Source organism: Cyanistes caeruleus, chromosome 30 (genome assembly GCF_971803275.1).
Source record: "Cyanistes caeruleus chromosome 30, bCyaCae1.hap1.1, whole genome shotgun sequence".
In the NCBI taxonomy this organism is placed as follows: Eukaryota; Metazoa; Chordata; class Aves; order Passeriformes; family Paridae; genus Cyanistes; species Cyanistes caeruleus.
This window is the reverse complement of record NC_141730.1, coordinates 3,603,417-3,631,026: the sequence shown is the minus strand read 5'-3', so window position 1 is coordinate 3,631,026 and position 27,610 is coordinate 3,603,417. Positions and strand designations below refer to the sequence as shown.

General features: G+C 63.0%; 2 protein-coding genes across 3 annotated transcripts; one reads left to right on the top strand and one right to left on the bottom strand.

Moving 5' to 3' along the window:
• Nucleotides 1–24: 24 nt before the first annotated feature.
• On the top strand, nucleotides 25–19,929 carry GATAD2B (GATA zinc finger domain containing 2B). 2 transcript variants are annotated; one of them, XM_086866473.1, is made up of 11 exons: nucleotides 25–198; nucleotides 11,943–12,272; nucleotides 13,737–13,866; nucleotides 14,022–14,153; nucleotides 14,285–14,416; nucleotides 15,011–15,181; nucleotides 15,742–16,057; nucleotides 16,631–16,833; nucleotides 17,522–17,632; nucleotides 17,928–18,045; nucleotides 18,691–19,929. In XM_086866473.1, the coding sequence occupies exons 2-11, from the start codon at nucleotides 11,944–11,946 to the stop codon at nucleotides 18,822–18,824; spliced, it is 1,776 nt and encodes a 591-aa protein (XP_086722599.1). In that variant the 5' UTR covers nucleotides 25–198; nucleotide 11,943; the 3' UTR covers nucleotides 18,825–19,929. The 2 variants fall into 2 exon arrangements, with proteins under 2 accessions (XP_086722599.1, XP_086722598.1); XM_086866472.1 differs by lacking the exon at nucleotides 25–198 and adding an exon at nucleotides 6,956–7,038.
• Nucleotides 19,930–23,910: 3,981 nt separating this feature from the next.
• SLC27A3 (solute carrier family 27 member 3) lies at nucleotides 23,911–27,116 on the bottom strand. The gene is made up of 11 exons (XM_086865755.1): nucleotides 27,093–27,116; nucleotides 26,576–26,987; nucleotides 25,826–26,035; nucleotides 25,594–25,752; nucleotides 25,394–25,518; nucleotides 25,126–25,320; nucleotides 24,952–25,042; nucleotides 24,683–24,881; nucleotides 24,474–24,571; nucleotides 24,266–24,396; nucleotides 23,911–24,179 (listed from the first exon to the last, which is right to left on the bottom strand). The coding sequence occupies exons 1-11, from the start codon at nucleotides 27,114–27,116 to the stop codon at nucleotides 24,003–24,005; spliced, it is 1,821 nt and encodes a 606-aa protein (XP_086721881.1). The 3' UTR covers nucleotides 23,911–24,002.
• Between the last annotated feature and the right edge of the window lie 494 nt (nucleotides 27,117–27,610).

The following is a 27,610-nucleotide window of genomic DNA, read 5'->3' as shown; positions in this document are numbered from 1 at the left end:
GCGGCGGCCAATCAGGGGCATTGTTTGTGGTGGTGCCGGTTGCGCTCGGCGGCGGCCGCGTCTGCTCCGCCCGCCCGGCCCGGGACCCCCGGGACCCCCCGGGACCCGCCGGGATCCGCCGGGATCCGCCGGGAATCCACCGGGAAACGCCGGGAAACGCCGGGAACGCGCCGCGACCCCCCGCGACCCCCGAACCAGGTGAGGCCCGCGGGGGCGGCGGGGCCGGGCCCGGCGGGGGCGGGGCAGGGCCTGGGTGAGGGGGGGCGAGACCCGGGGGATGGGGGGGGGATCCTGGGGGGGCTGAGGGCGGATTCTGGGGGGGCTGAGGGATTTTGGGGAGGATGCGGGCGGGAGGCAGAGCCCGCGGTGCTGCGGGCGATCTGGGCTGTGCCTTGGGGGCGCAGAGCTCCGGTTTGGGGGGGCAGAGCCCGAGGGCTTGGGCGGCGGCAGAGCTCGGATTTGGGGATCAGAGCTCGGATTTGGGGGAGCAGAGCTCGGATTTGGGGATCAGAGCTCGGATTTGGGGAGCAGAGCTCGGATTTGGGGGAGTAAAGCTCGGATTTGGGGATCAGAGCTCGGATTTGGGGGAGCAGAGCTCGGATTTGGGGAGCAGAGCTTGGATTTGGGGGAGCAAAGCTCGGATTTGGGGATCAGAGCTCGGATTTGGGGAGCAGAGCTCGGATTTGGGGAGCAGAGCTCGGATTTGGGGGGCAGAACTCGGATTTGGGGGAGCAGAGCTCGGATTTGTGGGGGCAGATCTTGGAGATTTGGGAGTGCACAGCTCAGGGATTTGGGGGGGCAGAGCTCAGATTTGGGGCACAGCCTGAGGGGTCGGGGCAGAGCTCAGGGGTTTTGGGGAGGGGCAGAGCTCGGATTTTTGGGAGCAGAGCCCGAGAAGTTTTGGGGGCACAAAGCAGCTGGGTTTGGGGGGTTGGGGAGCGAAGGCAGGCGGATCTGGGGGGGCAGAGCTCAGGGATTTTGGGGAGCAGAGCTCAGGGATTTTGGGGAGCAGAGCTCAGGGGTTTTGGGGAGCAGAGCTCAGGGGTTTTGGGGGGCAGAGCTCAGGAGTTTTGGGGGGCAGAGCTCAGGGATTTTGGGGAGCAGAGCTCAGGGATTTTGGGGGGCAGAGCTCAGGGATTTTGGGGGGCAGAGCTCAGGAATTTTGGGGAGCAGAGCTCAGGGGTTTTGGGGGGCAGAGCTCAGGGATTTTGGGGGGCAGAGCTCAGGAATTTTGGGGGGCAGAGCTCAGGGGTTTTGGGGGGCAGAGCTCAGGGATTTTGGGGGGCAGAGCTCAGGGATTTTGGGGAGCAGAGCTCAGGGATTTTGGGGAGCAGAGCTCAGGGATTTTGGGGAGCAGAGCTGAGGCGTTTTGGGGGTCAGCCCGGGGGGTTTGAGGGAATCCCCCGGGAGAACGGGAGAGGCGCGGGGGCTGCCCGGGGTTCCCGGAGGGATTTGGGGGATTGGGAAAACTGGATCAGCCCCGCTTTGTTCCCAGCCGTCCGTGCCGGGATTCGGGAGCGGTTCCCGATCCTTTCCCTGTTCCCTGCTGGAAGCGGGTCCTGGCCTCTTCCAGGATTTCCGCCCCGCGGGATTCTCCCTCTTTTCCTGCTGCCCCCCCTCACTTCCCGGTGCCGCTTCCCCAGCTCGGAGCCAGCAGGGAAACTTTGCCATCCCTGGGATAACGCGGAGCAGGAGCCTTCCCCGGGCACTGCCCGCGCCCCTTCCCGGTTTTTGGGTGGGATCGGGGTGGAAACGCCGCACCGGGGAGGGGAGGGCAGGGACCCTTCCCCATCCGCATTTGGGAAGCTGCATCCTCTCCCAGGAGGGGATCCGAGAGGATTTCTGCTCCCAGGGATGAGGATCGCTGCTCCCGAGGAGAATCCTTCCCCAGATTCCCAAAATCCAGGCGGTTGGGCGCTCTCCCCTCCCCTTGGAGCCTGGAAAAGGGATCTGTGATGGCGGGGGGAGGGGGTGGTTTGCCGGGAAGAGAGGAGGAGATTTGGGAATCTGGGAGCAGAGAGGAAGAGCGGCAGCGTGAGGATGCGCCGGGATCCATCGGCTTTTCCAGAGCGTTTTTGATCCGTTTTTTTTTTAATATCCATTTGATTTTCTCGAGCCTCCTCGGCCGCTGCCGGGCAAGAGGAGGAGGAGGAGGAGGAGGAAGGGGGAGCACGGGAATGGGAGCAGCCTCCTCCTGGCAGGAGTGTGGGAGGATTTGACTCCTGTTCCTCGGTGCTCCCGGGTGGGGGTTGGGATTGCACAGGCAGCCGCGGTTTTTCGGGAATTTCAGGGCTTTGAAGGGTTGGGGGTGCAGGGAGACCCCCCCACCCCATCACATCCCAGGATTTGGGCCATCCATGATGCTGCAGTTGCTGTTGGGGTGAAATGGAGCCGGCGAATCCACAGGGATTCCTCCATCCCCACAGATCCCCCATCCCTGGGGTCCCCGCCTCGCTGGGATCCAGGATTGCGCTGGAATTCGTCGCCTTCCCGTGCCGCCGGAGCCGCTGGGATCCATCCCAGGGATCCGTGGCGGTGCTGTGCCTCTGATCCTTTGGGATCTCGGTGCCACCTTCTCCTGGCGCCTTTCCCGGTCACGAGGCCGGCGCTGACGGGAGCATCCATCCATCTTCCAGCGTCCTCTTCCGACGGCTCCGCTCGGAGCATCCCGCCGGAGCGGGGCGGGTCCCGGGCTCCCCTCAGGTGTTCCTGGCAGGGGGAAAGGTGGGAATACCTGCTCGGCAGGCTTTATCCCACTTGGGATCTTCCTGGAAGCTCCTTCCCCTCAGACATTCCCGGGGGGTCGGGATCCTCTGCTCCGGAGGAGCCGGGAGAGGAATTTCCCGGATCCCTCCACTCGCCGCGCCGGGACCTGAGGAAAACCAGTCACTGAAGCTTTTTCCTGGTGATTTCCCGGTTCAATGACGGTTTTCCACGCTTGGCTCTTCCGTATCCGACGGCAAAACGCTCCTTGGTCCCCCAGTGCTCCTGGTGGAAATCTCTGGCTTTGAGTTCCACGTGGATCTTGGGATTCTGCTCCGTGGTCTTGGGCAGCTCAGCCACGGGTGGCTGGGATTGTGTTTGCTCTGGGGTTTGTTTTGCTTTAGGCTCTTTTCCAGGTTTTTAGGGCTATTCCATATTCTGCAGCCTCTCGGGATGCTCCCGCTGCCGTGGCTGGGATGGGATGTGTTGGGATGCGTTTCCCTGCAGGAATTTCTTCCCAATATCCCATCCTAAAGCCATTCCCACTTTCCTGCCGCTCCACGTCCTCGTCCCAGCTCCCTCCCAACTCTCGGAGCGCCTTTGGCCACTGGAAGATGCTCCAGGGTCTCGCTGGATCTTCCCTTTTCCAGGCTGGGCAATCCCAGCTCTCCCAGCCTGGCTCCGGCAGCTCCGGCTGCTCCTTCCAGCCGGATCCCGGGAACATCCCGGGCTCTCCCAGCCCCGTCCCGGTGATTTTGGTTTTCCCCTGGGCTGGGGGAGCTCATCCCCAATTCCCGATCCGTGGGGAGCGGGTCGGGAAGAGGCCGCAGCGCTGGGCTCTGGTTTTATTCCCGAGCCTGCGGTGCTCCCGGATCCGGGATGGGCTGGGGAAGGGGAGAGCGCTCAGATCCCGGCGCTGTGACTCTGCCCCTTGCACGTGGAATCTTATCCGGGCATTTGGGATGGTGCTATCTGGAATATGCCTGAAATCCCTCTGAAGAGCAGCACCAGCCTTTGGAATCCGGAGGGTGTTGGGAGCGGCGCTTCCAAGACTAAAATTAGCCCCGACCCAGCACCGAGGAGGCCGGGTTTCACTCCCATGGATCCTCATCGCATCCATGTTGTTCCATCCCCGCTCTGTGGATTCCTCTCCCTGAGGTTTGGAGCGTGGATTTTGGGGCTGAACCCTGGAATTGTCCCGTTTTGGAATCCCGACGGAATCGGCGGCGGTTCCTTGGGGGCCGGCTGATGGGAAGAGTTGGATTTGTGTGCGTTTTCCATGCCTGGTGTGCTTCTCCCCATAAAATCTGGGCTTCACTTCCATGGAGTCTCAGAATGGATGCACAAATCCTGGCATTTTTTGGGATGAGCCCGAGCCAGAGCCGCGTGTCCCTGTGGGAAGGGGAGGCTGCTCCTTGTCATCCCTCCCAGGATCCATTTTTGCTTTCCCAGCGAGCCAGAACTTCCCTGAAATTCCCCAAACCCCGGGACTGAACCTCCAGGTGCGCTCCCCAAATCCCGGATTTTAGGGAGGGCCTGGCTGGAAAACCTGCTGGGGCTGTTTCCCGCAGGATCCACGGCCCCCAGGGAATTTGAAGGTGGATGCTCCGGGGATTCATCCAGGCTGGAGGAAGGGTTGGAATCTGGGCTGCTCCCAGTTCCTGCTCCTCCAACACATCCCGACATCCGCCCTCTGCTGAATCCACGGTGGGGAGTTCGGAGAGAGAAGGAGGCGATTGGAGAATTCCAGGGAATTCCAAAATGATCCCGTGGTCCTTCTTGAGCAGCTCCAAACCCGGTGGATTTTCCTCTTCATTAAATCCTGGATTCCAATTAAATCTTGGAGCAAATTCCAGCACCTTCTTGTGCAGTGGGGGCATTCCCACGGCCGATTGTCTGTTCCTGTCAAGAATTCCCGCAGAGCAGCGGGATCCGTGGAGCCTCCGGAGCGCTGGGAATGGCGCTCCCGTGGCCTGGAGGGCCGGGAGGACGCCCGGCTCTGCCTTTCCAAGGAATGGCCTCAGCCGAAAGCGGGGTTTGGAAATCCTGGAACCCAAGGTGCCGCTCGCTGGTTTTGCCTGGAAGCGCTGGATGGGAAGCAGGAGCTGCTGGATGTGGCTGGGAACAGGGTGGGATAAAGCGGGAATCCCAGCTGGCCTCGGGATGAATCCGTAGGAATTGGGATCGTGCTGCGCTCCCTTGGTCGCATCCCCGCGATCCTTGGGCCGCGTTGAGTTTGTTGTGGAGCCTCCTCGGGCGATGGAGATCAGCCGGCTTTGGATTCCCACCGGATGGCAAAGTTTGGGAAAATCATCCCTCTCCCTGTTGCTCATCCTCCGGTGTTCCCAGGATCTCTTCCTGGGCACGCGGTGTCGGCCTGGAGCGGGGTGCTGCCGCTTTAGGAGGAGGGAATTGGATCCAGGAATCCCGGGAGAGCGGCACAGGGGGGATCACGGCAGGATCTCCTGGATCCTGGAGGAAGATCCAGGGATCCTTTGGATCTGGGATAACAGGAGCTCTGGTCAGGAACTCCCTCTGAGACCTTTTCATCCTGGGAACAGAAGCTCCCAGAGAATGGATCCATAGGGAAAACCCCCCAATCCAATTAAAGGATTTAATTTAGCGCTTCCTTTGCCCGTCCGGGCTGGGAAGATCCTTTGGGAAGGTCGGAGCAGCGGGGCAGGAGCGGGGATGGGAGGGATCAGCTCCATCAGGGATGGGAGTGTCCCGAATCCCCACCCAGCAGAGAACTGGGATGGAAACGGCCTGGAATGGTCCTGGAAAACCAGGAACAGAGAAATGAAGGAATTTGCTGCTCTCCTGTGCCCTCTGTGCTTTCCATGGACACAGCCTGGAATAAATCATCCCAGGGCCCATCCCACCCCCTCATTAGCTGATAAATCCATGGAAACGAGCGTGCAATTAGAGCTAATTAATCCTTTCCCCCTTTGGAAACCAAATTGTTCCATTTCATCCTATAAAGGCAAACTGGGGGTTCCAGTGCTGGAATGCTGCGGAATTCCCAGGCTCCCACACGCCCGGGGTGGAATAAAGCTGTGGATGTTGGGGATTACGGGATTATCCAGGTGTTTTGGGGGAATCCAGCACCTTCCATCTGCTCCTGTCCAGCCGGGCCTTGAGCACTTCCAGGGATGGGGCAGCCCCAGATTCCCGGGATAACTCGTGCCAGGGCCTCAGCACCCTGACAGGGAACAAGGAATTCCAAATATCCGGCCTCGATCTCCCGTCTTTTAATTTAAAACCGCGTTTTCCATCCCTGGGATTCTTCATCCCTGGGTTCTCCATCCCTGGGTTCTCCATCCCTGGGATTCTTCATCCCTGGGTTCTTCATCTCCCAGGTTCTCCATCCCTGGGTTCTCCATCCCTGGGATTCTCCGTCCCTGGGTTCTTCATGTGGTGAATTCCATTCCCTGGGATCCCTGGGCACATTCCCGGATCCCCGGGCACATCCCCGGGCACATTCCCGGATCCCCGGGCACATTCCCGGATCCCCGGGCACATTCCCGGATCCCCGGGCACATTCCCGGGCACATTCCCGGGTCCCCGGGCACATCCCCGGGCACATTCCCGGGTCCCCGGGCACATCCCCGGGCACATCCCCGGGTCCCCGGCCATTCTCCGCGGCTCGTTCTCGCCGTGTTCCGAGCGCTCCCGGGGCCCGCGGTTCTTTCGGGACCGGCAGGGGCGGATCCCGGCGGCGGCGGCCCCGAGCCTCGTTTTTGGGAGGGAAACAGTTAAAATTCCAGGGGAGGGAAGGAGCTTCCATGAATGAAGACAAAGTTTGGCGGGGGGCCAGGAGCGGGGGGAGGGGGAGCGGGGAGGGGGCGGCAGCGCCAGCGCCGAAATCCCAGGAAAAATCCCCCCCCCGTCAAACCCCGAGCCAGTTCCATGTCGGGAGGTGCCAAACCGGTCGCCACCGGATTATTTTTTTTTTTTGGTTGCTTTTTATTATTTTTTAAATTTTTTTTTTCCCTTCCCCCTAAATTTTTTTTTTTTTTTAAAAAAATTCCAAATTTTTTTTTTTTTTTTTAAATTCCCCCTTTTTTTTTTTTTTTTTTTTCCCTTCTCTTTTTCCCTGCCCCGCGAGGCATCATGGGAAGAAGTCAGCATCCCCCTTTTCTTTTGTTTAATAAAACAGAACGCGCATGATTGGCAGGGAAGGGCCCGCTCGGAGCGCGGCTCCGGCTGCGGCTGCGGCTCCGCGGGCGATGGAGCCCGGCCCCGGCCCCGGCCGCCCCCTGCCCGTTCCCGCAGCGCTCCCCGCGCCGCCCCCTCGCTTCCTCGGCAGCTCCGGGCAGCGCCACTCTCGGACCTGTGAGTATCCCCGGCACCGGCCTTTGTCGGCGATCCCGACCGGACAAAAGGGGCTCCTTGGGGATGAGCCCAGCCGCTTTTCCGCTTTTTTTTTTTTATTTTTTATAATTTTTTATTATTATTTTTTTGCTGTTGTTGTTGTTGTTACGGTGTTGTTTTCTGGAGCCGAGGGAATGTTGGAAGGAGGAAACGAGCGGCGGTGCCGTGGGAGTCGAGCCGTGATTTCCCTCCCTGCCCCCCTTCCCCACCTCATCCATCGCTATTCCAGCGCTCCCATCCCGCCCTCCCCGGCTGCCGGGGTGACAGGAGCAGCGGCAATAACCCTGCCGGGATCGATGTCACCCCCCCGTTCTCGGTGCTGATCGATGGAATTATCGATCGCGTTATCGATTGGCGATCGATGGCCCCGAGCCGGGGCGGCCGCACAAAGGCAGCGCCCGCAGTCGAGGAAATCGGGAAGCGTTATATAAGGAAGCCTGGGAAGTCTGCGTCATCCCGGATGGGGAGGGGGCCCGGCGCTCCCTCCCCCCCACCTCCCATCCCAGCATTTTTTTATTGGATTGGATTTTCCCGGAGCGTTTTCCAGCTGCCTTTCCCCAGAACCGCCCGTCCCAGACGGACCCCCTGGAATTTTTATCTCTCTTCCAGACTTTGTGGAGTTTTTCGGTCTTTTCCCCCCGTTTCAGGGCATGATTCCTGCTGGAATTCCTGCTCTCCTCCCGCATCCCCAAACCCCTGGGGTGGGATGAGGTGTGAGGCCGGTGGTGCCGGACACGGCACCGGCATTCCCGGCTCCCGAGAGATGGAGTTGGACAAGAGCACAAACTCAGGAGGGAAGGGAAGCACTTTTTGGGAGGGAGGATTTCCCTCCTTTCCCGCTTTTCCTGCTTCCCATCGTTAGTTTTGTACTTGACACGGAGCTGCAGAATCTGGGGACATCCCAGGCTGGTGGCGGTGACCCGGAATCCGGGAGATCCGGGCTCTGGGAGATCTGGAATCCGGGAGATCCGGGGTCTGGGAGATCCGGGGTCTGGGAGATCTGGGGTCTGGGAGATCTGGAATCCGGGAGATCCGGGCTCTGGGAGATCTGGAATCCGGGAGATCCGGGCTCTGGGACCGGTGTGCCGGAGCAGGGTCAGGTTTCCCCACGTTGGATCCGGGAACAGCAGAACTGGAGCGGTTTGCTCCATAGGAATTCCCTCTCTGCCCCATCCCAACCCTTCCGTCTTATTCCCGTTCCCTTTTCCTGCCGGGAGCAGCCAGGTCCCCGTGCATTCCGGGACGGCTCCGGGGCCGTTTTTAGGGCTTTGTGTTTTTAGGGCTTTTCGGGTGTTGCTTTAAATCCCGGCGCTCGTTCTGCTCCGGGGAAAATCTCCCGGAGCCACCCTCCGCCTCCCTTACCTGCCTGAGAATTCCCGCACGGAGCCGGGCGTTCCTCTGGATTCCCGGACGCGTCCCTGGATCGCTGGGATCAGAGCAGCGCGGTTTTTATTCAGCCCTGGAGTTTTCCTCCCTTCCCTTTCCAGCGGCGTTCCCGGATCCCGCTCCGGATCCCGCCGCCGGCCGCCGAGCCGTTAAATCCTAATTACCTTTTTAGGTTGTTATCCTTTTCCTGACGTTCCTTGGGAATGCTCGCCCTGGGAGCCAGCCATTTTGTGTTCCGTGCCGGAACGCGTTTTATGACGCCGCCGTCGGGATGTGCCGAGCCCAGATGGAATTGGAGCCGCCTCGTGCCGGGCTCCGGGAAGCCCCTGGAGCGGGATTTCGGCCGGATGGCTCCGGATGAGGAGCCGGCCCCGTGGATTTCCCGCGGGATCGGCGGGGCTCGAGGCGGGATCCTGGGATTCGAGGGGGGTTCGGGCAGCGGGAGCGCGCCCAGGTGAGCGGGAGGAGTTGGATCTCACCGGTTCCTGATCCCGGGAAAACGGGATTTCAAAGGGATTTGAATGGATTTGACTCCATCGGGCTCGTATCCAGGTGGTGTCCTGGGTCTGGAGCGAGGGATGGTGCTGGGAGCTCTGCAGCACCTTGGCTCCGGGGCCGGATGCTCCCGTGGGGCGTTACGGATCACACCGGCTCTCTCCTGGGATTCATCCTGGCATTCCAGCCCCAAACGGAGACTCGGGAATTCTCTGGGTCCCCTGGGGCCTCTTCCTGGGAATGCCAGAGGCTTCTTGGATCCCAGGGATCCACCTCGGCTCCTCCGGGGCAGCTCCGCTCGGCAGAATTCCAGCGCTGCTGGAGCAGGGTCGGGAGAGCGGAGGGAGCCGGGGAGACCTCACGGCACCGGGAGCACGTGGATCCCTCGTGGAGGATCAGGGATCCCTCGTGGAGGATCAGGGATCGTTCCTGGTGGTGGATCAGGAATTACAACCCCTCCATGAGCTCCGGAGGGTCCGAGGCCGGGAATTGGGGCTGGAAGAGCCAACACGGGGTTTGACCCAACGGAAAACGCTCCAAGGAGGCTGGGAAGGGGCTGGAACCTCCCTGGATAAACTCCGGCTGGAATTAACTCCTGGCACTGCCGAGTCTTGGTTCTGGATTCCATCGGGTAAATTCCGGGATTTTCCCTCCTGGCTGCATCTCTCCCTGGATATTCCCACTTCTCCCTGGAATATTCCTTCTTTTGGCCCAGCTCGCTGGTTCCAGCCGTTCAAATCCTCCCGCTGAGGTTTTTGTTGTTGTTGTTGGATTTTTTTTTCCCCCCGTGGGCGCCACATCCAATATCCATGGAAAACGGGGCGCTGCTTTGTTTGTCTGCGAACGCCAAACCCGTCCTGCCGGGCCCCGTGGAGCAGGAAAAGCGCCCGGAGCCGGCGGAACGTGCCGAGGAGCGCGCGGTGCCGGAGCGGGGACGGCAGCGGCGTCCCCACGGAGCGAGCCGGGCCCCGGCACCCCGGCATTCCTGGAAAGCATTCCAAGGTCAGCCGGGCCGCTCCGGCCGGCCCTGCTCATCCCAGCCTCTGGAATCCCGGCTGTTCCCAGGCACTCGGGGACGCGCTGCCGGGGATGATCCCGGTCGGAGACGCCCCGTGGATTTAGCTCCTGTTTTCCATGAGTTTTGCCACCATTTGGGAATTTGGTTCCAGCGAGGAGGATTTTTTTGGATGAAGCTGAAGGGAGAGGCCGAGGCTGCTCGCTGGGATGTGCTGGATCCCCGGGAGCCGTGCCGGAGGGCGGCGGGGCCGGATGATCCGGTTTGGGATGTGCCGGGACCGGAGCGGGGCCGGGGCCGAGCCTCCCACCCGTCCGACCTCCGGAGCTGCCGGATACCCCGGGATGGGAATAATTCCTGCTCTTGGCTGCGCCTTTCTGCACGGAACCAGGAGCTGTCCCCGGCTTTCCCAGTGCTCTGGAAATTCCCAGTGGATCCTCCCTTCCCCCTCCAGCCAAAGGGCCCCATTCAGTACCGAGTCCGAAGCCTAATTTAATTTTTATTGGATCTGGCTGAGCCTGGAAAAGCTCTGGAGCGGATTAAGTGGTGGTGGGCCCCGTTCCTGGGAACGGCGCTTTGGATTTGCTTGGAATGCCGGTGGGGAGGGCGGTGGGGGTCCTGGGGAGACCACCTTGGTGATGGGGCAGGGAGAGTCCGGGCGGGTGAGGGACCAAGGGTCTCTGGAATTCCTGCGGGATCCTTCCAGCCCCGGCGAGGACGAGCAGGAAGCTGGTCCAGGAGATGCTGGATCCCGGCTGTGCCGGCGATCCGCGGGGAGCTCGTTATTCCAGCGGGGATTATCCTGTGGGATGTTGGTCCCGTGGACCTCTCCCCGCTCCTCCTGCTCTCTCCTTCCCGGGAGCGGCCGCGAGCCCGTTCCTGGCCGCGCTCCCGGGATCCTGGCGCGTTCCCAGCGGCTCCAGCCGCAGCGCTGGGCGCGGCTCCGAGGGCTCCCGGGGTGTCTGGAACATCCCGGATCCCCCGGGGTCACTCCCGCGGGCCGGGGGCGGGAGCAGCTCCCGCCGCCTGTCCCGGCTTGCCGGGCTAAATTTGGGAGACGTGCGGAGAGACGGGATGAGCAGGTAGGGAAGAGCCCCAGGTGCTCCCGTGGAGGCTCTGGCCGGCGTCTTTTCAGATCCTTTTTGGGATTTCCATCGCTTTTCCTGCTGCCCTCCCCTGCTCCTGGCGCCTCCGGTGGGAGCTGAACTCGTGTAGGGATGCGTCATTCCAGGGATTTGTGCCCGAGCCAAGAGTTTGGCTGGGGCGAGGTTTATCCCGGGAATGACTCGGAGCAGGTGAGGAGCAGCTCCAGGTGCCCGGGATCAGAGCCGGGACGCTTTCTGTTCCCTGCGGAGCGATTCCCGATGTCCCCGAGCGGCCGCACGGAATTCCCACCTATTCCCAGGTGCTGGTCCTGCTCCCCGGCCCGCTCCGGGGGAAAGGCCTCGCCCAGCCGGTTTGCAGGTGGAGCTCCCGCAGCTCTTTGTTGTCGGAGCTGGTTCCTTATCAGCCTGGGAGCGGGATTGGGATGGGGTTGGGATGGGCTCCAGGCTTGGGATGGGGTTGGGATGGGCTCCTGTTTTCCAGAGGGCATTCCTGCACCTGGAGCTGGGGCGGGGGAGCCGCAGAGGTGGGAGGGCGGGGATGGACCTGCCCGTGCCTCCATCCCCGGAGCCGCCGAGCATTCCTGCCTGGAAAACCACACACTGGGGGATTTCCTGGCATTCCAGGGCTCCCGAGGGGGGGTTCCTCCCGCTCCCCTTCCCTGCCGAGCCGCGTCCATGGGCTTTAATCCCGAAAGGAGGGATCGTGCTGCCGTTCTCAGCGATTCCGGGGCTTCCCGAGGGGGAATCTCCTGCCCTGGGCAGAGGCCGGGGAGGTCTCTGTGAGGAGATGGGAGCTGGGCTGGGAGGGGATCCCGGGGGGATCCTCGGGGACCCCCGGCGCTGACGGCGGCGCTGTCCCTCAGGATGGACCGGATGACGGAGGACGCGCTGCGCCTGAACCTGCTCAAGCGGAGCCTGGAGCCGCCGGAGGAGCGCGAGGACGTCCTGGCCAAGCGGCTCAAGATGGAGGGGCACGAGGCCATGGAGAGGCTGAAGATGCTGGCGCTGCTCAAGCGCAAGGACCTGGCGGGGCTGGAGGTGCCCCACGAGCTCCCGGTGAAGCCGGACGGGATCAAGGGATACGAGGAGAAGCTCAACGGGAGCCTGCGGCCCCACGGGGACGGGCGGAGCGCGGCTCGGCCGGGCAAGGAGAACATCAACGACGAGCCCGTGGATATGAGCGCCAGGAGGAGGTGGGTGCCGGGAATGCCGGGCTCTGGAGGGGCGGGAATTCATTGGGATCTGGGGGGTCCCGGAGATCCCTTTCTGAGAGCTGGGGAGGGATTTGGGAGTGGTGGGGTGAGGGGGAATGGCAGGTGGGATCCCGGGAAGGAATTGTTCCCCGTGAGGGTGGCACAGGTTATCCAGGGATTTGTGGATTTCTCATCCCTGGGAAGTGTCCGAGGCCAGGCTGGAGCAGCCCAGGACACTGGAGGTGTCCCTGAAGGGTCCTGCTCCCAGTGCGGAGCCAGGGGCTGTGTCCTCAGCAGAATTCCTTGGATATTGTGCAATACGAGGGTCCCCAGGGGGGCTCCAGCATCGCACACGGACACTCGGATCAGGAGACCAGCCCTGGCACGAGGTGGGAATGTTCTGCTCCAAGTCGAGAAGTGAGGCTGGGAATGTCTCATTTTCCTGGATTTTCCTTGGGAACGTGCTCCACGTCTCCTCACCGTGGCTCCTCCTCCAGCGGTTCTGTTGGAATTCTGCTCTTCCTTGGACAAAGGAAATCCAGTCGGTGATTCCTCATGGATGGGTCCTTTTTTCCTCTTGGATTTGGGCTCTGCCTTTATTCCCGTGATGGAATGTCAGTGATCCAGCCTGGATACATCCGGATGCTCCTGCAGGATCACCCCCAGGAGCCGTGGGACAGCCTGGGATCCAGCGCCGGATCACTCCGGATCTGCCAGCCCAGTTTGGAGCTCCTGGGATGCAGCTTGGACGGGCTCCCACCGGCTCCTTCTCCTTGGGATGCTCTGGAATTCCTCTGCTGGAGCAGGGGCAGCGCCGTGCCCTTGGGAATATCCACAGAAAGATCTGGAATGTTTGGGAGATGAAGGCAGCCTCAGCTCCGAGCGCGTTCCCGCCCAAGCTGGGAGCTGGGATTCGGCTCCGGGCTCTCTCCTGGGTGTTCAGGGCTCAAAGTTTGGGATGAGATATTCCACGGTCTCCCCTCACTCCAAGGACCTTCCAGGGAGCTGGAATTACCTCTGAGCATTCCCACTGCTCCATGCTGGATTATCCCGCTGTTTTCCGAGGCTCTCCGGCGGCAGGAATGAAATCCAGGATAGCCAAGGGCTTTTTCTTGGAGTCTCCTTCCCCGGGATGATCCCGCCTGGATCCCGCTGGATTCCAACACGGATTTTGGGTTTCTTTTCCCTGCCGCTCCTTTTCCCAATCCTGGTTGGATCAATTGGATATTCCTGCAGGTTTTCCTTTATGGAAGGAGCTTTTCCAATAGATTTGGGTTGGGAATGGGGGGTTCGGCCCCTTCTCCACCGCAGTGAGGACGAGGCTGGAGCATCCCTGCCATTCCCTCCCATCCCCAGGATCCATTCCCGATTCCCCGGTGGGATTTGCAGCCCTGCAGAGGGGTGAGGGAATCCCGCTCCCGAAATCCCCCGTCCCTGGCTCACCGGGATTCCTTTCCCCCGCAGTGAGCAGGACCGGGGCCGCCTGACCCCGTCCCCGGACATCATCGTCCTGTCGGACAACGAGGCCTCCAGCCCCCGCTCCAGCTCCCGCATGGAGGAGCGGCTCAAGGCGGCCAACCTGGAGATGTTCAAGGTGAGGGAACGGGAATTCCATCCCGGGAAGGGCACGGGAAGCTCCTCGGCAAATTCCGGGTGCGGCTCCCCCCTCGGTTCTTGCCCCCGTGGTCCGAATTCCCGCCCGGAGCTCGGCCCCGCTCCCCTCCTCACGGTGTGCCCGCTGTTTTCCAGGGGAAGAGCCTGGAGGAGCGGCAGCAGCTGATCAAGCAGCTCCGGGACGAGCTGCGGCTGGAGGAGGCCCGGCTGGTGCTCCTCAAGAAGCTGCGGCAGAGCCAGCTCCAGAAGGAGAACGTGGTGCAGAAGGTGAGGGAGGTGGGGAGGGGTGGGGCGGGATAACGGGAGCGGGCAGGCACGGGGCCGGTTCCCACAGCCCGGGAAGGCAAACCGGGATTCCCGCCGGGAGCGCTGACCCCGGCTCTCGGTGCTGCCCGCAGACCCCCGTGGTCCAGAACGCCGCGTCCATCGTGCAGCCGTCCCCCGGCCACGTGGGGCAGCAGGGCCTGTCCAAGATCCCCTCCCGGCCCGGAGCCCAGGGCGTGGAGCCGCAGAATTTAAGGACATTGCAGGTGAGCGTTCCCGTTTTCCCTGGGAAATGCCGGTTTTGCCGGGTGCTCACAGAGCTGGGGGGCTTTTCCCAGCAGGCAGAGGAATTCCCGCCATTCCCGGTGCGCGGGGTTGGATTTGGGGTTGTCAGGAGTTAGGCTCGGTGATCCTTGTGGAGCCGGGTATTCCGTGATCCTGTGAATGTCCCGAGTCCCGGCTGGAGGGGGATGAGGGCGGTGGGAATTCTCCAAGGCCTGCGGCCTTCCTGCTGCTCCCAAAGGAGAAGTGTCTGATCCATGGATTTCTGCTGCTCCCCTTGACCATGGAGCAGTTCCAGCCTCCTGTGGGAAATAGGGATTGGGCTGGGGCAAGAGCCACAATCCCGTAAAACCCAGGACAGTCTGTGGAAAAGGGAGGGATTTGGGGCATCAGGAGTTACCTGGGTTCTGGATCCGTGGGGATTCCGTGGATCGGGGAATCGGTGCTCCAGGTTTCCCTCATTTTCCTGTGGTTTTGTTCCTGAGCTCAGGGGGCGTTGGTGGGGGGGGAATGGTCGGGGTTTGTTCCGTGCTGGTCCCGGGATCTGACTCCAGGATTGCCCGTGGGTTCCCCGGCAGGGCCACAGCGTGATCCGCTCGGCCGCCAGCTCGGCGCTGCCCCACATGCTGATGTCCCAGCGCGTCATCGCCCCCAGCCCCGCACAGCTCCAGGGCCAGCGCGGGCCCCAGAAACCCGGCCTGGTCCGCAGCTCCACGCCCGGGATGAGCCCCGCCATCAACTACCAACCGGTGCGGGACGGGACGGGACGGGCTGGGCTGGGCTGGGGTGGTTTGGATTGGTTTGGATTGGTTTGGGATGGTTTGGGATCATTTGGGGTGGTTTGGGATTGGTTTGGATTGGTTTGGGATGGTTTGGGATCGTTTGGGGTGGTTTGGGATTGGTTTGGGATGGTTTGGACTGGTTTGGCACTGGTTGGGGTTGGCTGGGCACTGGTTTTCACTGGTTGGGGCTGGTTAGGCTGGTTTGCACTGGTTTGGGGACTGGCTAGGACTGGTTTTGGGATGGTTGGGACTGGTTTGGGCTGCTTGGACACTGGTTTGGGACTGGTTGGGACTGGTTTTGGGATGGTTGGGACTGGTTTGGGCTGCTTGGGACTGCTCTGGGGACTGGTTTGGGCACCGGTTTGCACGACCCCCACCCCAAGGCCACACCCCCTCCCACCTCCCCTCCTCAATTCCCGGGATTCCCCAGCCCCTTCACCCCCCCTGGCTCCCTCCATTCCCAAATTCCCCCCGATCCCAAATTCCCCTGATCCCGAATTCCCCCCGATCCCGAATTCCCTCCGCAGCAATCCGGCTCCTCGGTGCCGTGCCAGCGCTCGTCGTCCTCCGCCATCTACATGAACCTCGCGTCCCACATGCAGCCGGGCTCGGTGGCCCGCGTGTCGTCCCCTCTCCCCAGCCCCAGCGCGCTCTCCGACGCCGCCAATTCCCAGGCGGCCGCCAAGCTGGCGCTGCGGAAGCAGCTGGAGAAGACGCTGCTGGAGATTCCGCCCCCGAAGCCGCCGGCGCCGCTCCTGCACTTCCTGCCCAGCGCGGCCAACAGCGAGTTCATCTACATGGTGGGGCTGGAGGAGGTGGTGCAGAGCGTCATCGACAGCCAAGGTCCCTGCCCGCCCCGCTGCCGGGGGAAACGGGGCGACTTCCAGCCGGAACCGCGGCCCCCGGGGCAAACCGCGGGCTCTGGGGGCGCCTGGAGGGGTTTAGGAGTTGGTGGGGTTTGGGGGGAAAACGGGGGGTTTGGGTTTTTAATGGGTTTGCAGGATTTCAGAACAAATTTGAATGATTTTAGAGGAAATTTCCAGAATTTAAGGCCAAGTTTGCAGGATTTTGGACCAAATTTTCAGGGTTTTGGCTGATTCTCAGGATTTCAAACACAAATTACAGGATTTCAGACCAAATTTCCAGGATTTCAGACCAAGTTTCCGGGATTTTGGCCGATTCTCAGGATTTCAAACACAAATTACAGGATTTTAAACCAAGTTTCCAGGATTTCAGACCAAGTTTCCGGGATTTCAGACCAAGTTTCAGGAATTCTGGCTGATTTGCAGGATTTCAAACACAAATTTCTGGGAATTCAGACCAAATTTCCGGGATTTCAGCCGGGTTTTTTTTGCGATTTGGGTTGGGATTGCGGCGGTTCCGGGCGGGGATGTGGATTTGCCGCGTGTTTTCCAGGGAAGAGCGCGCCGGCGGTGCCGCGCATGGAGCCGTTCGTGTGCGCGCAGTGCCGCACGGATTTCACGCCGCACTGGAAGCAGGAGAAGGGCGGGCGGATCCTGTGCGAGCAGTGCCAGACCTCCAACCAGAAGAAGGCGCTCAAGGCCGAGCACACGAATCGCCTCAAGAACGCCTTCGTCAAGGCCCTGCAGCAGGAGCAGGTCGGCATTCCCGGGAATCCCAAACTGCCGGGGCTCGTCCCATCCCAAAGCGTCCCAGAACGCTCATCCCATCCCATTGTCCCCATCCCAGTGATCCCATCCCACTGATCCCATTGATCCCATCCCATTGATCCCATCCTGCTGATCCCATTGATCCCATTGATCCCATCCCACTGATCCCACTGATCCCATCCCATTGATCCCAGTGATCCCATCCCACTGATCCCATTGATCCCATCCCGCTGATCCCATTGATCCCATCCCACTGATCCCATTGATCCCAACCCATTGATCCCAGTGATCCCATCCCACTGATCCCATTGGTCCCATCCCACTGATCCCATCCCATCGATCCCATCCCACTGATCCCATTGGTCCCATCCCACTGATCCCATTGATCCCATCCCACTGATCCCATTGGTCCCATCCTGTTGATCCTGTCCCTTGATCCCATTGATCCCAGTGATCCCACTGATCCCATCCCGTTGATCCCATCCTTGCTGGGGTGACGTTCCCGGGGGTTTGAGCGGGGTGACATTCCCGGGGGTGTGAGCAGGGTGGCGTTCCCGGGGGTGTGAGCGGGGTGACATTCCCGGGGGTTTGAGTGGGTGACGTTCCCGGGGGTTTGAGCGGGGTGGCGTTCCCGGGGACATTCCGGACGGCATTCCCGAGGGAACGATTCCCGCAGGAGATCGAGCAGCGGCTGCAGCAGCAGGCTGCCCTGTCCCCCACGGCCGCGCCCGCCGTGCCCAGCGTCGGCAAACAGGACGGGATCCTGCGGCACCACACGCTCCGGCAGGTGGGAACGGGGTTGGGGCAGTGGGAACGGGATCGGGGCAGTGGGAATGGGATGGGGGAGCTGGGAATGGGATTGGGGAGCTGGGAATGGGATCGGGGCAGTGGGAATGGGATGGGGGCAGTGGGAATGGGATTGTGGGACACTGGGAATGGGATTGTGGGACACTGGGAATGGGATTGTGGGACACTGGGAATGGGATCATGGGACACTGGGATGTGCCCATCGGGGTGGGGCGGGGTTGCCGCCCTTTCTCCTGGTTCCCCCCGATCCCAGCTCCCGTTTTCCGGCCCCGCAGGCCCCGCAGCCCCAGAGCAGCCTCCAGCGCGGAATTCCCACCTCCGCACGCTCCATGCTCTCCAACTTCGCCCAGGCCCCGCAGCTCTCCGTGGCCGGAGGGCTCCTGGGAATGCCAGGTACGGCAACCTCGGGGTGGGATAGTGGGAACGGTGAGGTGGGATAATGGGATGGGATTGATGGGATGGGATGGGATGGGATTGATGGGATGGGATGGGATGGGATTGATGGGATGGGATTGATGGGATTGATGGGATGGGATGGGATGGGATGGGATGGGATGGGATGGGATGGGATTGATGGGATGGGATGGGAGGGGATGGGATGGGATTGATGGGATGGGATGGGATGGGATGGGATGGGATGGGGTGGGATGGGGTGGGATGGGATGGACAGTGGCGGGGACAGCTCAGGCCACACCCATGGGATTTTGGGGTGGAATTTGGGAATTGTGGCCCTTCCTGCCCCGTGGGGGTCCCGAGGTGTCCCAGGGTGTCCCGGGGCAGAGCCGTGGGGCAGAGCCGTGGGGCAGAGCCGTGGGGCACAGGGGCAGGGCCATGGGGCAGGGCCATGGGGCAGGGCCGTGGGGCAGGGCTGTGGGGCAGAGCCGTGGGGCAGAGCCATGGGGCAGGGCCGTGGGGCAGGGCCGTGGGGCAGAGCCGTGGGGCAGGGCCGTGGGGCAGAGCCGTGGGGCACAGGGGCAGAGCCGTGGGGCACAGGGGCAGAGCCGTGGGGCAGAGCCGGAGGATCCGTGCCGTCCCCAGGAGTGAACATCGCGTACCTGAACGCCGGCATCGGGGGCCACAAAGCGTCGAGCCTGGCGGACCGGCAGCGGGAATACCTGCTGGATATGATCCCGCCGCGCTCCATATCCCAGTCCATCAGCGGACAGAAATAGCCCCGGCTGCCTCCCGCCGGGCCCGGCCGAGCGCCCGGGGAAACCACAACAGACAAAACAAACATTTCAAACGGCGGCCCGGCCCGGCCCAGCCCGGACCCCTCCGGTTCCCCGGGCCCGGAGCCGCTCCCCGCGCGGCCGGAGCAGCCCCGGCCCCGCCGCTCGTTTTGTAACCGCCGCTTTCTCCTTGTCTCGTGGGTTGTTTTTTGCCCCTTTTTTCCTTCTTTTTCCCGCCTCCCTTCGCTCCATGGATGGTTAAAGCTTTTTTCTCCCTTTTCCAGAGACTTTGGCAAGGGCACCTTCCCCAATTCCCCGGGGGGAGATCTGGGGGGGCAGCCTGTGCTGATGGCGGGGGGAACCGGGGAGGAGGGCTCCGATCCCGGGGGGACAGATCCCCATCAGGTCTGACCCCGGGGTGTCACCTGGCCCTGACCCCGGGGTGTCACCTGGCCCTGACCCCGGGGTGTCACCTCCCCCAGTCCTGGGGTGTCACCTCCCCCTGGCCCCGGGGTGTCACCTCCCCCTGACCCCGGGGTGTCACCTCCCCCTGGCCCCGGGGTGTCACCTCTCCCAGCCCCGGTCCCAATCCCGATGTCCCGCTGCTGAGGGTCCCTCGAGGTGTCCGGACCCCCCAGGGGTGTCCCCACTGTCCCTGTCCCCGCGGGGGACACGCGGTGGCTCCGGAGCCGACAGCGGAGTGCAGGCACAGCCAGGGCGGGTGAGTGTCCCCAGAGTGTCCCCAGGGTGTCCCCAGGGTGTCCCCAGAGCACCCCCAGGGTGTCCCAAGGGTGTCCCCAGGGTGTCCCCAGAGTGTCCCCAGAGTGTCCCCAGGTGTCCCCAGGTGTCCCCAGGTGTCCCCAGGTGTCCCCAGTCCCTGCATGCTCCGGAGCCGCGCTCGCCCCTCCCTGTCCCTCCTGTCCCCCGGGGGTGACACCGGGGGTGACACCGGGGGTCCCCAGTGGCCCCCAGGGACGGGGCGGGGGTCTCTGTGTGTCCCCCGGGGGTGACAGGGGCTCTGTCCCCGGGGGGTGGCACTGGGGGGGGTCTCGGTGTCCCCTGGGGGTGTCGAGGACAACCCAAAGTAAGAAAATGAGCCGCGAGAAAAGTCTCGATTTGCACTTCAGCCTCCCCAAATCCCCCTCCCCAAATTCCCCCCAAATCCCCCTCCCCAAATCCCCCTCCCCGAATCCCCCTCCCCAAATTCCCCCCCAAATCCCCCTCCCCAAATCCCCCTCCCCAAATCCCCCTCCCCAAATCCCCCTCCCCAAATCCTGCAGCCCCCTCCCCAATTCCGTCCCCTCCCCAATCCCCCTCCCCAATTCCCGCTCCTCTCGTGCAATTCCCAAGCGCCGCCTCCCCCCCATTTGAGGGGGTCCCAAATCCCCCCAGACCGGGGGAGGGGACACCCCAAACCCCGGGGGGGAGGGGCCCCCTGTGCAGCCCCCTCCCCAAATTCAGTGAGCACTTACCCCGGGGGGGACCCCCCCAAAATCCCCCCCGGGACCCCCCCAAAGTCCCCCCCCGGGACCCCCCCAAAATCCCCCCCGGGACCCCCCAAAATCCCCCCTGGGACCCCCCAAAATCCCCCCCGGGACTCCCCCAGAATCCCCCCAGAGGCGAAACACCGTGGGGTTTATTCTGATTTTTGTGGGCTCGGGGCTTTAGTGGGGTTTTATATCCAGAAATGGGGAATTTTGGGGTGTTTTCCTTGGCTTTGACCATTTCCAGCTGCTCCTCCCCTTTCCTCACCCCGGGAGCACTTTGACAAGTCGGGTTTTTGGGGCTAAAACCTGAATTTTTGGGTTGTTTTAGGGGGTTTCTTTTACTTTGGGGAGGGGTCACTTCCCCTCCACCCCCCCCCAAGTGCCGCTGTCCCCCCCCACCCCCCCAGGGCCGAGTTCCAATGAGAAAATCCATTAAAAAACCCTAAAAAAAAAAAAAAAAGGGATTTTCACCCATGAAAATGGTGAAAACCTGGAAAAAAACCCCAAACCCAAGTGCAATAGGGGGGGGGGGCCCGGGGGGGCCGAACTCTTGGTGCTATAAATGAAATTGGGGGGGGGACACCCCTGTCACCCCTCCCTGGGGGGCTCAGCCCGGGGGGCTGCGGGCAGTTCCCCCCCCCCAAAAACGATCCCGGGCAGTTCCCCCCCCCCCCCAAAAAAAAATCCCCACCCCAAAATTGACCCCAAACCCTTCCCACCCCCCAGGAGTGACCCCCCCACACCCCAAAAGTGACCCCAGACCCTTCCCGGGCTCCTGAGCAGTTCCCACCCCCCAAAATCGACTCCCCCCGACCCCCCCGGGGTCCCGGCAGTTCCTCCCCCCCTCCCCAATCCCGGAATTCCAGGGGGGGATTTGGATCCGTGCCCCTCCCCCCCCCCCGGCATAGGTTTATCCCTATTTTTATTATTATTATTATTATAATTATTATTATTTTTGGCTTGCCCCCCGCCCCCAGGGCTGTGATACCCCAGAAAATTCCCGTTTTTTACTCCCCCCTTCCCCCCGGCTCCAAACTCGGAGGATTTTTCCCGCTTTTGTTCCGGCTAGGGCTAGATCCGCTTGTGAAAACGCATTTTTGGGGGTTCTGTTTCGGGGGAGGGGGGGTTATTTTTGGTTCCTCCAAAGGCAAATCCCATTCCCATCCCGAATTCCCGCTCCCCGTTCCCGATCCCGCCCCGTTCGCTTCCGCTCTCGCTGCCGATATAACCAGGACTCATCCGTGTATATAAAACTTGAGCTGTTTCTTGACACATTAAAAAGGAGAAAAAAAAACAAAAAACAAACAGACAAAAAAAAAAAAAAGACAAAAAAAGGTTAAAAAAGACAAAAAAATTCCGCAAAAAAAAAAAAAAAACCCACAACAAAAAAAAAAAAAGACGAAAGCAAGGAAAAAAAACCAAACGGAAGGAAGATGTTGTGTAGGGAAATAAAGGAGGACAAAAAAAAAGAGAATAAAAGGAAGGAGGAGAAAGAAAGGAGGAAAAAAAGGAGGAAAAAGAAAGGAGGAATAAAAAAGGAAAAAAAAGAAGGAGGAAAAAGAAAGGAGGAAAAAGGAAAAAAAAAGAGGAAAAAAAAGGAGGAAAAAAAAGGAAGAAAAAAAAGGAGGAAAAAAAAAGGAAGAAAAAGAAAGGAGGAAAATAAAAAAGGAGAAAAAAAAGTGAAAAATTAAAAATAAAGGAGATAAAAAAAGGAAAACAATAAAAAAAAAGGAAAAAAAAAGGAAAAAAAAAAGAAAAAAAGGAAAAAAAAATGAAGTAAAAAAGAAAAAAATAACAAAAAAAAAAACCAAACAAAAATAATGGAAAAAACGGCAAAAATTTCCCGGGAAGGCGCCGGGAAGGACCCGCCTGGGTGTTGTGGAAGTGTCACGTCCGTGTCGTGTGCCCTGGTGTGTGTGACATGAACCGTGCAAGGAGGGGGGGCCGGGGGGGCTCCGGGCTCAGGACCCCCGGCCCCACTCCCGAAATTCTGTGCCTTTCACACGGGGCGGCACCGGGACCCCCGGGGGGGCCGAGATCCCTGTTCCTGTATTTGCACTGTTTTTATTCTGGATTGGCTTCCCGACAATACACGGCTCCAACAACCCCGGCTGCGCCTCTTCCTCTCCCCGGGAATTGGGGATGGGGGTTGGATCTGGGAACTGGGGGGGTCCGGCCCCAACCCTTGGGTTCCGCTCGCGCTTTTCGCCGTTTTACACCCAGGGGGTTTTTATTTTTTATTTCCCGGCCAAATTCGGGCATTTGGGGGAAATTTCCAGGGTTTCAGCCCAGCTTGGTTTGCAGAGAAAAAAAAAAAAAAAAAAAATTTCAATATTTTAACCCAAATTTCAGGCCAAAACGGTGATATTTTGGTCCCGGTTCCCAAGGTTTTTAGGCTCAGTTTCCGTGTTTTGATCCCGAAATTCTGATCCCAAATCCGCAGGATTTCAGTCCCCGGGTTCTGGATTCAGGCCAGACTTGGAGGATTTCGGTACCAATTTGTGGCATTTCAGCCCCAGCTTGCAGGACTTTACCCCAGTTTCTGGCTTCAGCCCCAAATCAGAGAATTTAATCCCCATTTCCAGGCTTTCTGCAGGATTTGAATTCCCTTTTCTCTCTTTTCAGGCCAAATTTCGGGGATTTTGGCCCCCGATCTGTGGGGTTTGCTCCAAATTTGGACGTTTTCAGCCCAAATTTGCAGGATTTTAGGCCCAGTTTCTGGCTTGGGGTGGGGGCGGGTGGAAATGGGGCTTTTTGCACAAATTTAAGGGGTTTTCCCCATTTTTTCCCCTCTTTCCCATCGGGTTTGAGCTCGGGGCCGATGGCAAAGTTGGGGGAGGGGGGGGTGAGGATCCCCCAATTTTTGGAGAAAGGCTTAAAAATAAAATGAATTAAAACTTCGGCCCTTTTTGTAATAATTATTTGAGAGGGGAATCTTCTCCTGGGGTGGAAAATCGGGGGGGGGAACCTCAAATCCAGGTGTCCCCCCCCTTTCCCCCTCCAATTCCCCCCAGAAACCTCCAGGACGGGGGGACAGTGGCTTCGGTGCCCTCGCCCCCGACTGGGGGGTGACAGGGACCAGATCTGCTACAAAAAGTGTTTTATTTGCCAAAAAAAAGACCCCAAAATGGGGATTTTTTGTGTACAAAGAACCCCCGAGGCGGGGGGGAGGCACCGGCGGCGGGGGGGGGACGGGGAGGGGACAGGGAGGGGACAGGGACCCCCGAGAGGGGACAGGGACCCCCGAGAGGGGAGCGGGGTCAGGGGGGAACAGGGATGGGGAGCCGGGATTTGGGGACATGGGGGGACAGGGTGGACAGGGGACCCCCGGGACGGATTTTGGGACCCCCAAGGACAGATTCTGGAACTCCAAGGTCGGATTTTGGGACCCCCGGGACGGATTTTGGGACCCCCGGGACGGATTTGGGGAGCCCCGGGACGGACACGGGGGACCCACCCAGGAAAAACCTGGGCACCTCCAGGACACCCCTGGGGCTCACAGGGGGCACAGGATGGGCAGGGGGACCCCCGGGCCGGACCCGGGACCCCCAGGGCCGGACACCGGGACCCCGGGACCGGACACCGGGACCCCCGGACCGGACACCGGGACCCCGGGCCGGACACCGGGACCCCCGGACCGGACACCGGGACTCCCGGACCGGACCCGGGGCCCCGCGGCCGCCGCTGCCGGGGCTCAGATGCGGAGCCGCCCGTCCCGGAGCCGCTGCCAGCGCTCGGGGTCCAGCGGGACAAAGGCTCGGGCGGTCTCGTCCAGCACCAGCAGCGGCTCCGGCACCAGCGCGGGGTCGCAGCCGTCCCGGGCCAGCCGCACCTTCTGCTGCTTGAACGTCTCGGTCATCTCCAGCCGCTCCTGCGGACAGCGCCGGCCTTGGGGACCCCCCGCACCCCCCGGGACCCCCAGCCCGGGACCCCCGGGACCCCCGGGGCCGCCGTTACCTGCAGCCGGAGGAAGCGGGGCCGCGCGTAGGGCGGCAGGAGCCGCTCCAGGTGCCGGTAGAGGCCGGGCCCGTCCAGGGAGCGCCCGGGACGCAGAACCAGCGCGGCCATCCCGGCGCGGCCCTCGTGGCCTGGGGGGCGAGGCGACACTTGGGGGGCACCGCGGGGCTCTGGGGGGCCCGGGGGGCGGCTCCGGGGCCGGCGGTACCTGGGACGGTGACGCCGTAAACGGTGGCTTCCTGCAGGGACTCGTGGGCCAGCAGCGCCTCGGCCACTTCCGTGGTGGCCACGTTCTCGCCTTTCCACCTGGAGGGGACGGGGAGCAGCGGGACGGGGATGAGACCCCCCCCCAACACTGAATGGGGCTGAGCCCCCCTGGCCGGGCGGGGAGGGGGCTCGGGGGCTGGGCTCCGGTACCTGAAGGTGTCCCCGATGCGGTCCCGGAACCGCACGAATTGTTCCTCGTCCTGCTCCACCAGGTCCCCGGTGTTGAAGAACTCGTCCCCCTCGGCGAAGACCCCGCGGAGCAGCTTCAGCTCCGAGAGCTCCCGGCTGCCGGCGTAGCCCAGGAACGGGGTCCGGGGGGTCACCGGGGCGATCAGCAGCCCCGTCTCACCTGCGGGGACGGCAGCGGTGACGGGGCCGCCCCGAGCCCGCCCCGGGCCCGCTCCGGGCCCGCTCCTCACCCGTCCGGGCACGGATGCAGCGTCCGGCCTTGTCCCGTTCCGGGGCTCCGGCAGCGACGTCGAAACGAACGACTTCAAAGGGCGAGATGAGCTGGGGAGAGGGGCCGGGGGCGGTCAGCGCCCGGCCCGGGGAGCTTGGGGGGTGTTTGGGACCCCCATGCCAGCCCCCCGAACCTTGTAGATGAAGCTGCAGCGCCCCACGGCCCCCGGGGTCCCGGTGTAGTTGAAGAGGGTGACGTTCCCCTCGCTCATCCCGTAAGTCTCCACGATGCGCACGGGCCCGAAGCGCTGCTGGAAGCTCCGCCACACGTCGGGCCGGAGGCCGCTGCCCACCGCCAGCCTCAGCCCGTGCTGCCGCTCCCCGGGGCGCTGCGGGGGCACCGTCAGCTCCGGGGGCGCCCCCCGGGACCCCCCCCCGCCTTTCCCGGCCCCCCGCCCTGACCTGGGGCTGGTTCACCAGGTACCGGCACAGCTCCCCGATGTACTGGAACACCGTGACGCCCTCGGCGCGGCAATCGTCCCAGAACTGGCTGGCCGAGAACTTCTCCTTCAGCACACACGTGGCCCCTGCGGGATGGGCAGGGGAGGGGGCTCAGCCCCGAAACATCCCCGGGACCCCCCCGGGGCCCCGTCCCCGCTCACCGATGCCGAGGCAGCCGACGACGCCCAGGAGGGAGCCGGCCATGTGGTAGAGGGGCAGCGCCAGGTACACAACGTCCCGGCTGGAGCCTCCCACCAGCTCGTAGAAGCTCAGGCACATGATGGACTTGAGGTGGGACACCCGGGCGGCTTTGGGGAGGCCTGGAAGGGGAGAACAGAGCTGAGCGCCCCCCACGCACACCCAGAGCCCCCCGGGCCCCGGGCCCGGCCCCACCGGTGGTGCCCGAGGTGAAGATGAAGAGGCAGGTGTCGTTCATGTCCCGGGGCTCCCACACGTCCTCGGGCTCCAGCTCCTCGGAGGCCGCGTCCAGCAGCTCCTGCAGCGCCACGACCCCGGCCGGGTACGGCCCCGCTCCCAGCACCCACACGGCCACCCCGTCCTCCCGCAGGCTGGGCAGGAGCGGCTCCACCGCCGCGAACAGCTCTGGGGGACGGCACCGTGTGGGGACCACCCTGCCGGCCCCGCTGCCACCATCCCGGCCCCGGTGCCACCATCCCGGCCCCGGTGTCACCATCCCGGCCCCGGTGCCACCATCCCGGCCCCGGTGCCACCATCCCGGTCCCGGTGCCACCATCCCGGCCCCGGTGCCACCATCCCGGCCCCGGTGCCACCATCCCGGTCCCGGTGCCACCATCCCGGCCCCGGTGTCACCATCCCGGCCCCAGTGTCACCATCCCGGCCCCGGTGCCACCGCTATTCCCCTGCTCCCACTGCGGCTCCCGCTCCTCTCACGCCCCGGCCCGGTATTCCCGGTATCCCCCGGTCCCACCTCGGGATCTCCCCACTCCGCTGTCCCCATTTATCCCCCGGTTCCTCCCGTGCCTTTCCCGCTGCATTCCTCGGTCCCCCCGGTGTCCCCCGGGCCCCGAAAGTTCCCCGGTCCCTCTCGGCCCTTTTCCCCCGCGTTCCCCGCTGCCCTCCCGGTGTCGCCCCGGTGTCGCCCCGGTGTCCCCCCGCTCTCACCGTCCGCCACCAGCAGCGCCCGCGCCCCGCAGCAGCGCAGGCAGTGCCGGAGCCCCGCGGGGCGCAGCGCCGTGCCCAGGAAGGCCGGGCGGGCCCCGAGCGCCGCCAGCCCGAACCAGCCCCACACGAAGCGGGGCTCGTTGCCCACCAGCAGCCCCACGGTGTCCCCGGGCCTCGGCGGGGCCCGCAGCGCCCGCAGCGCGTTCGCCACCCTGGCCACGCTCCGCGCCGCCCGCCCCAGCGGCTCCGCGCCCCCCCGGCCCCGCAGGAACGGCCGGGCCGGGGCCGCCCGGGCCGCGCGGAGGAACCGGGAGACCACGGAGCCCCCGGGGCCGCCCCGCGCCCTCCGCCGCGCCCGCAGCGCCCGCAGCGCGAACCCCAGATCGGCCCAGAGGTGCGGCCGGAGCCGCCGCTGCAGCGCCAGCAGCGCCCCCAGAGCCCCCAGAGCCCCCGCGGCCAGCGGGACCCCCAGGACCCCCCCCAGGACCCCCCCCAGGAGCCCCCCCAGCCCCAGCGCCCCCAGCGCCGCCGCCAGCGCCATCGCCCGCGCCGCCTCTCGGGGCGGGGCCGACACGCCCACCCTGACCACGCCCACCGCGACCACGCCCACATTGGCCACGCCCCCGATCCCCCCGGGCCCCCCCCGGTGTCCCCGCGGTCCCCCCGCCCCTGCTCCCCCCGCCAGGGCCCCGCTGTCCCCTCCCCCCTGTCCCCCCCTGTCCCCCCCGTGTCCCCTCCCTGTCCCAGATTCCGGTGGCCTCGGGGGGGCCTGGCAGTGCCACCGGCCCGGGGGAGCCGCGAGCCCCGGCGGGGCCGCACCGGGGGGGACACGGGGCCACGGCCCCCGCCCCCCGCCACAAACCGGGGCCGCTCGGTACAAAACAGGAAGCTTTTTATTGCTGATTCCTTAAAAACGCTGAGAAACGCTCAGGGACCCCCCAGATCCCGCCGGCCTCGGGTGCTGACCCCCCCAGGACCCCCCCAGGACCCCCGGGGGGCTGCGGGGGGGGCGGGGGCTCCTTCCCGGGGGGCAGG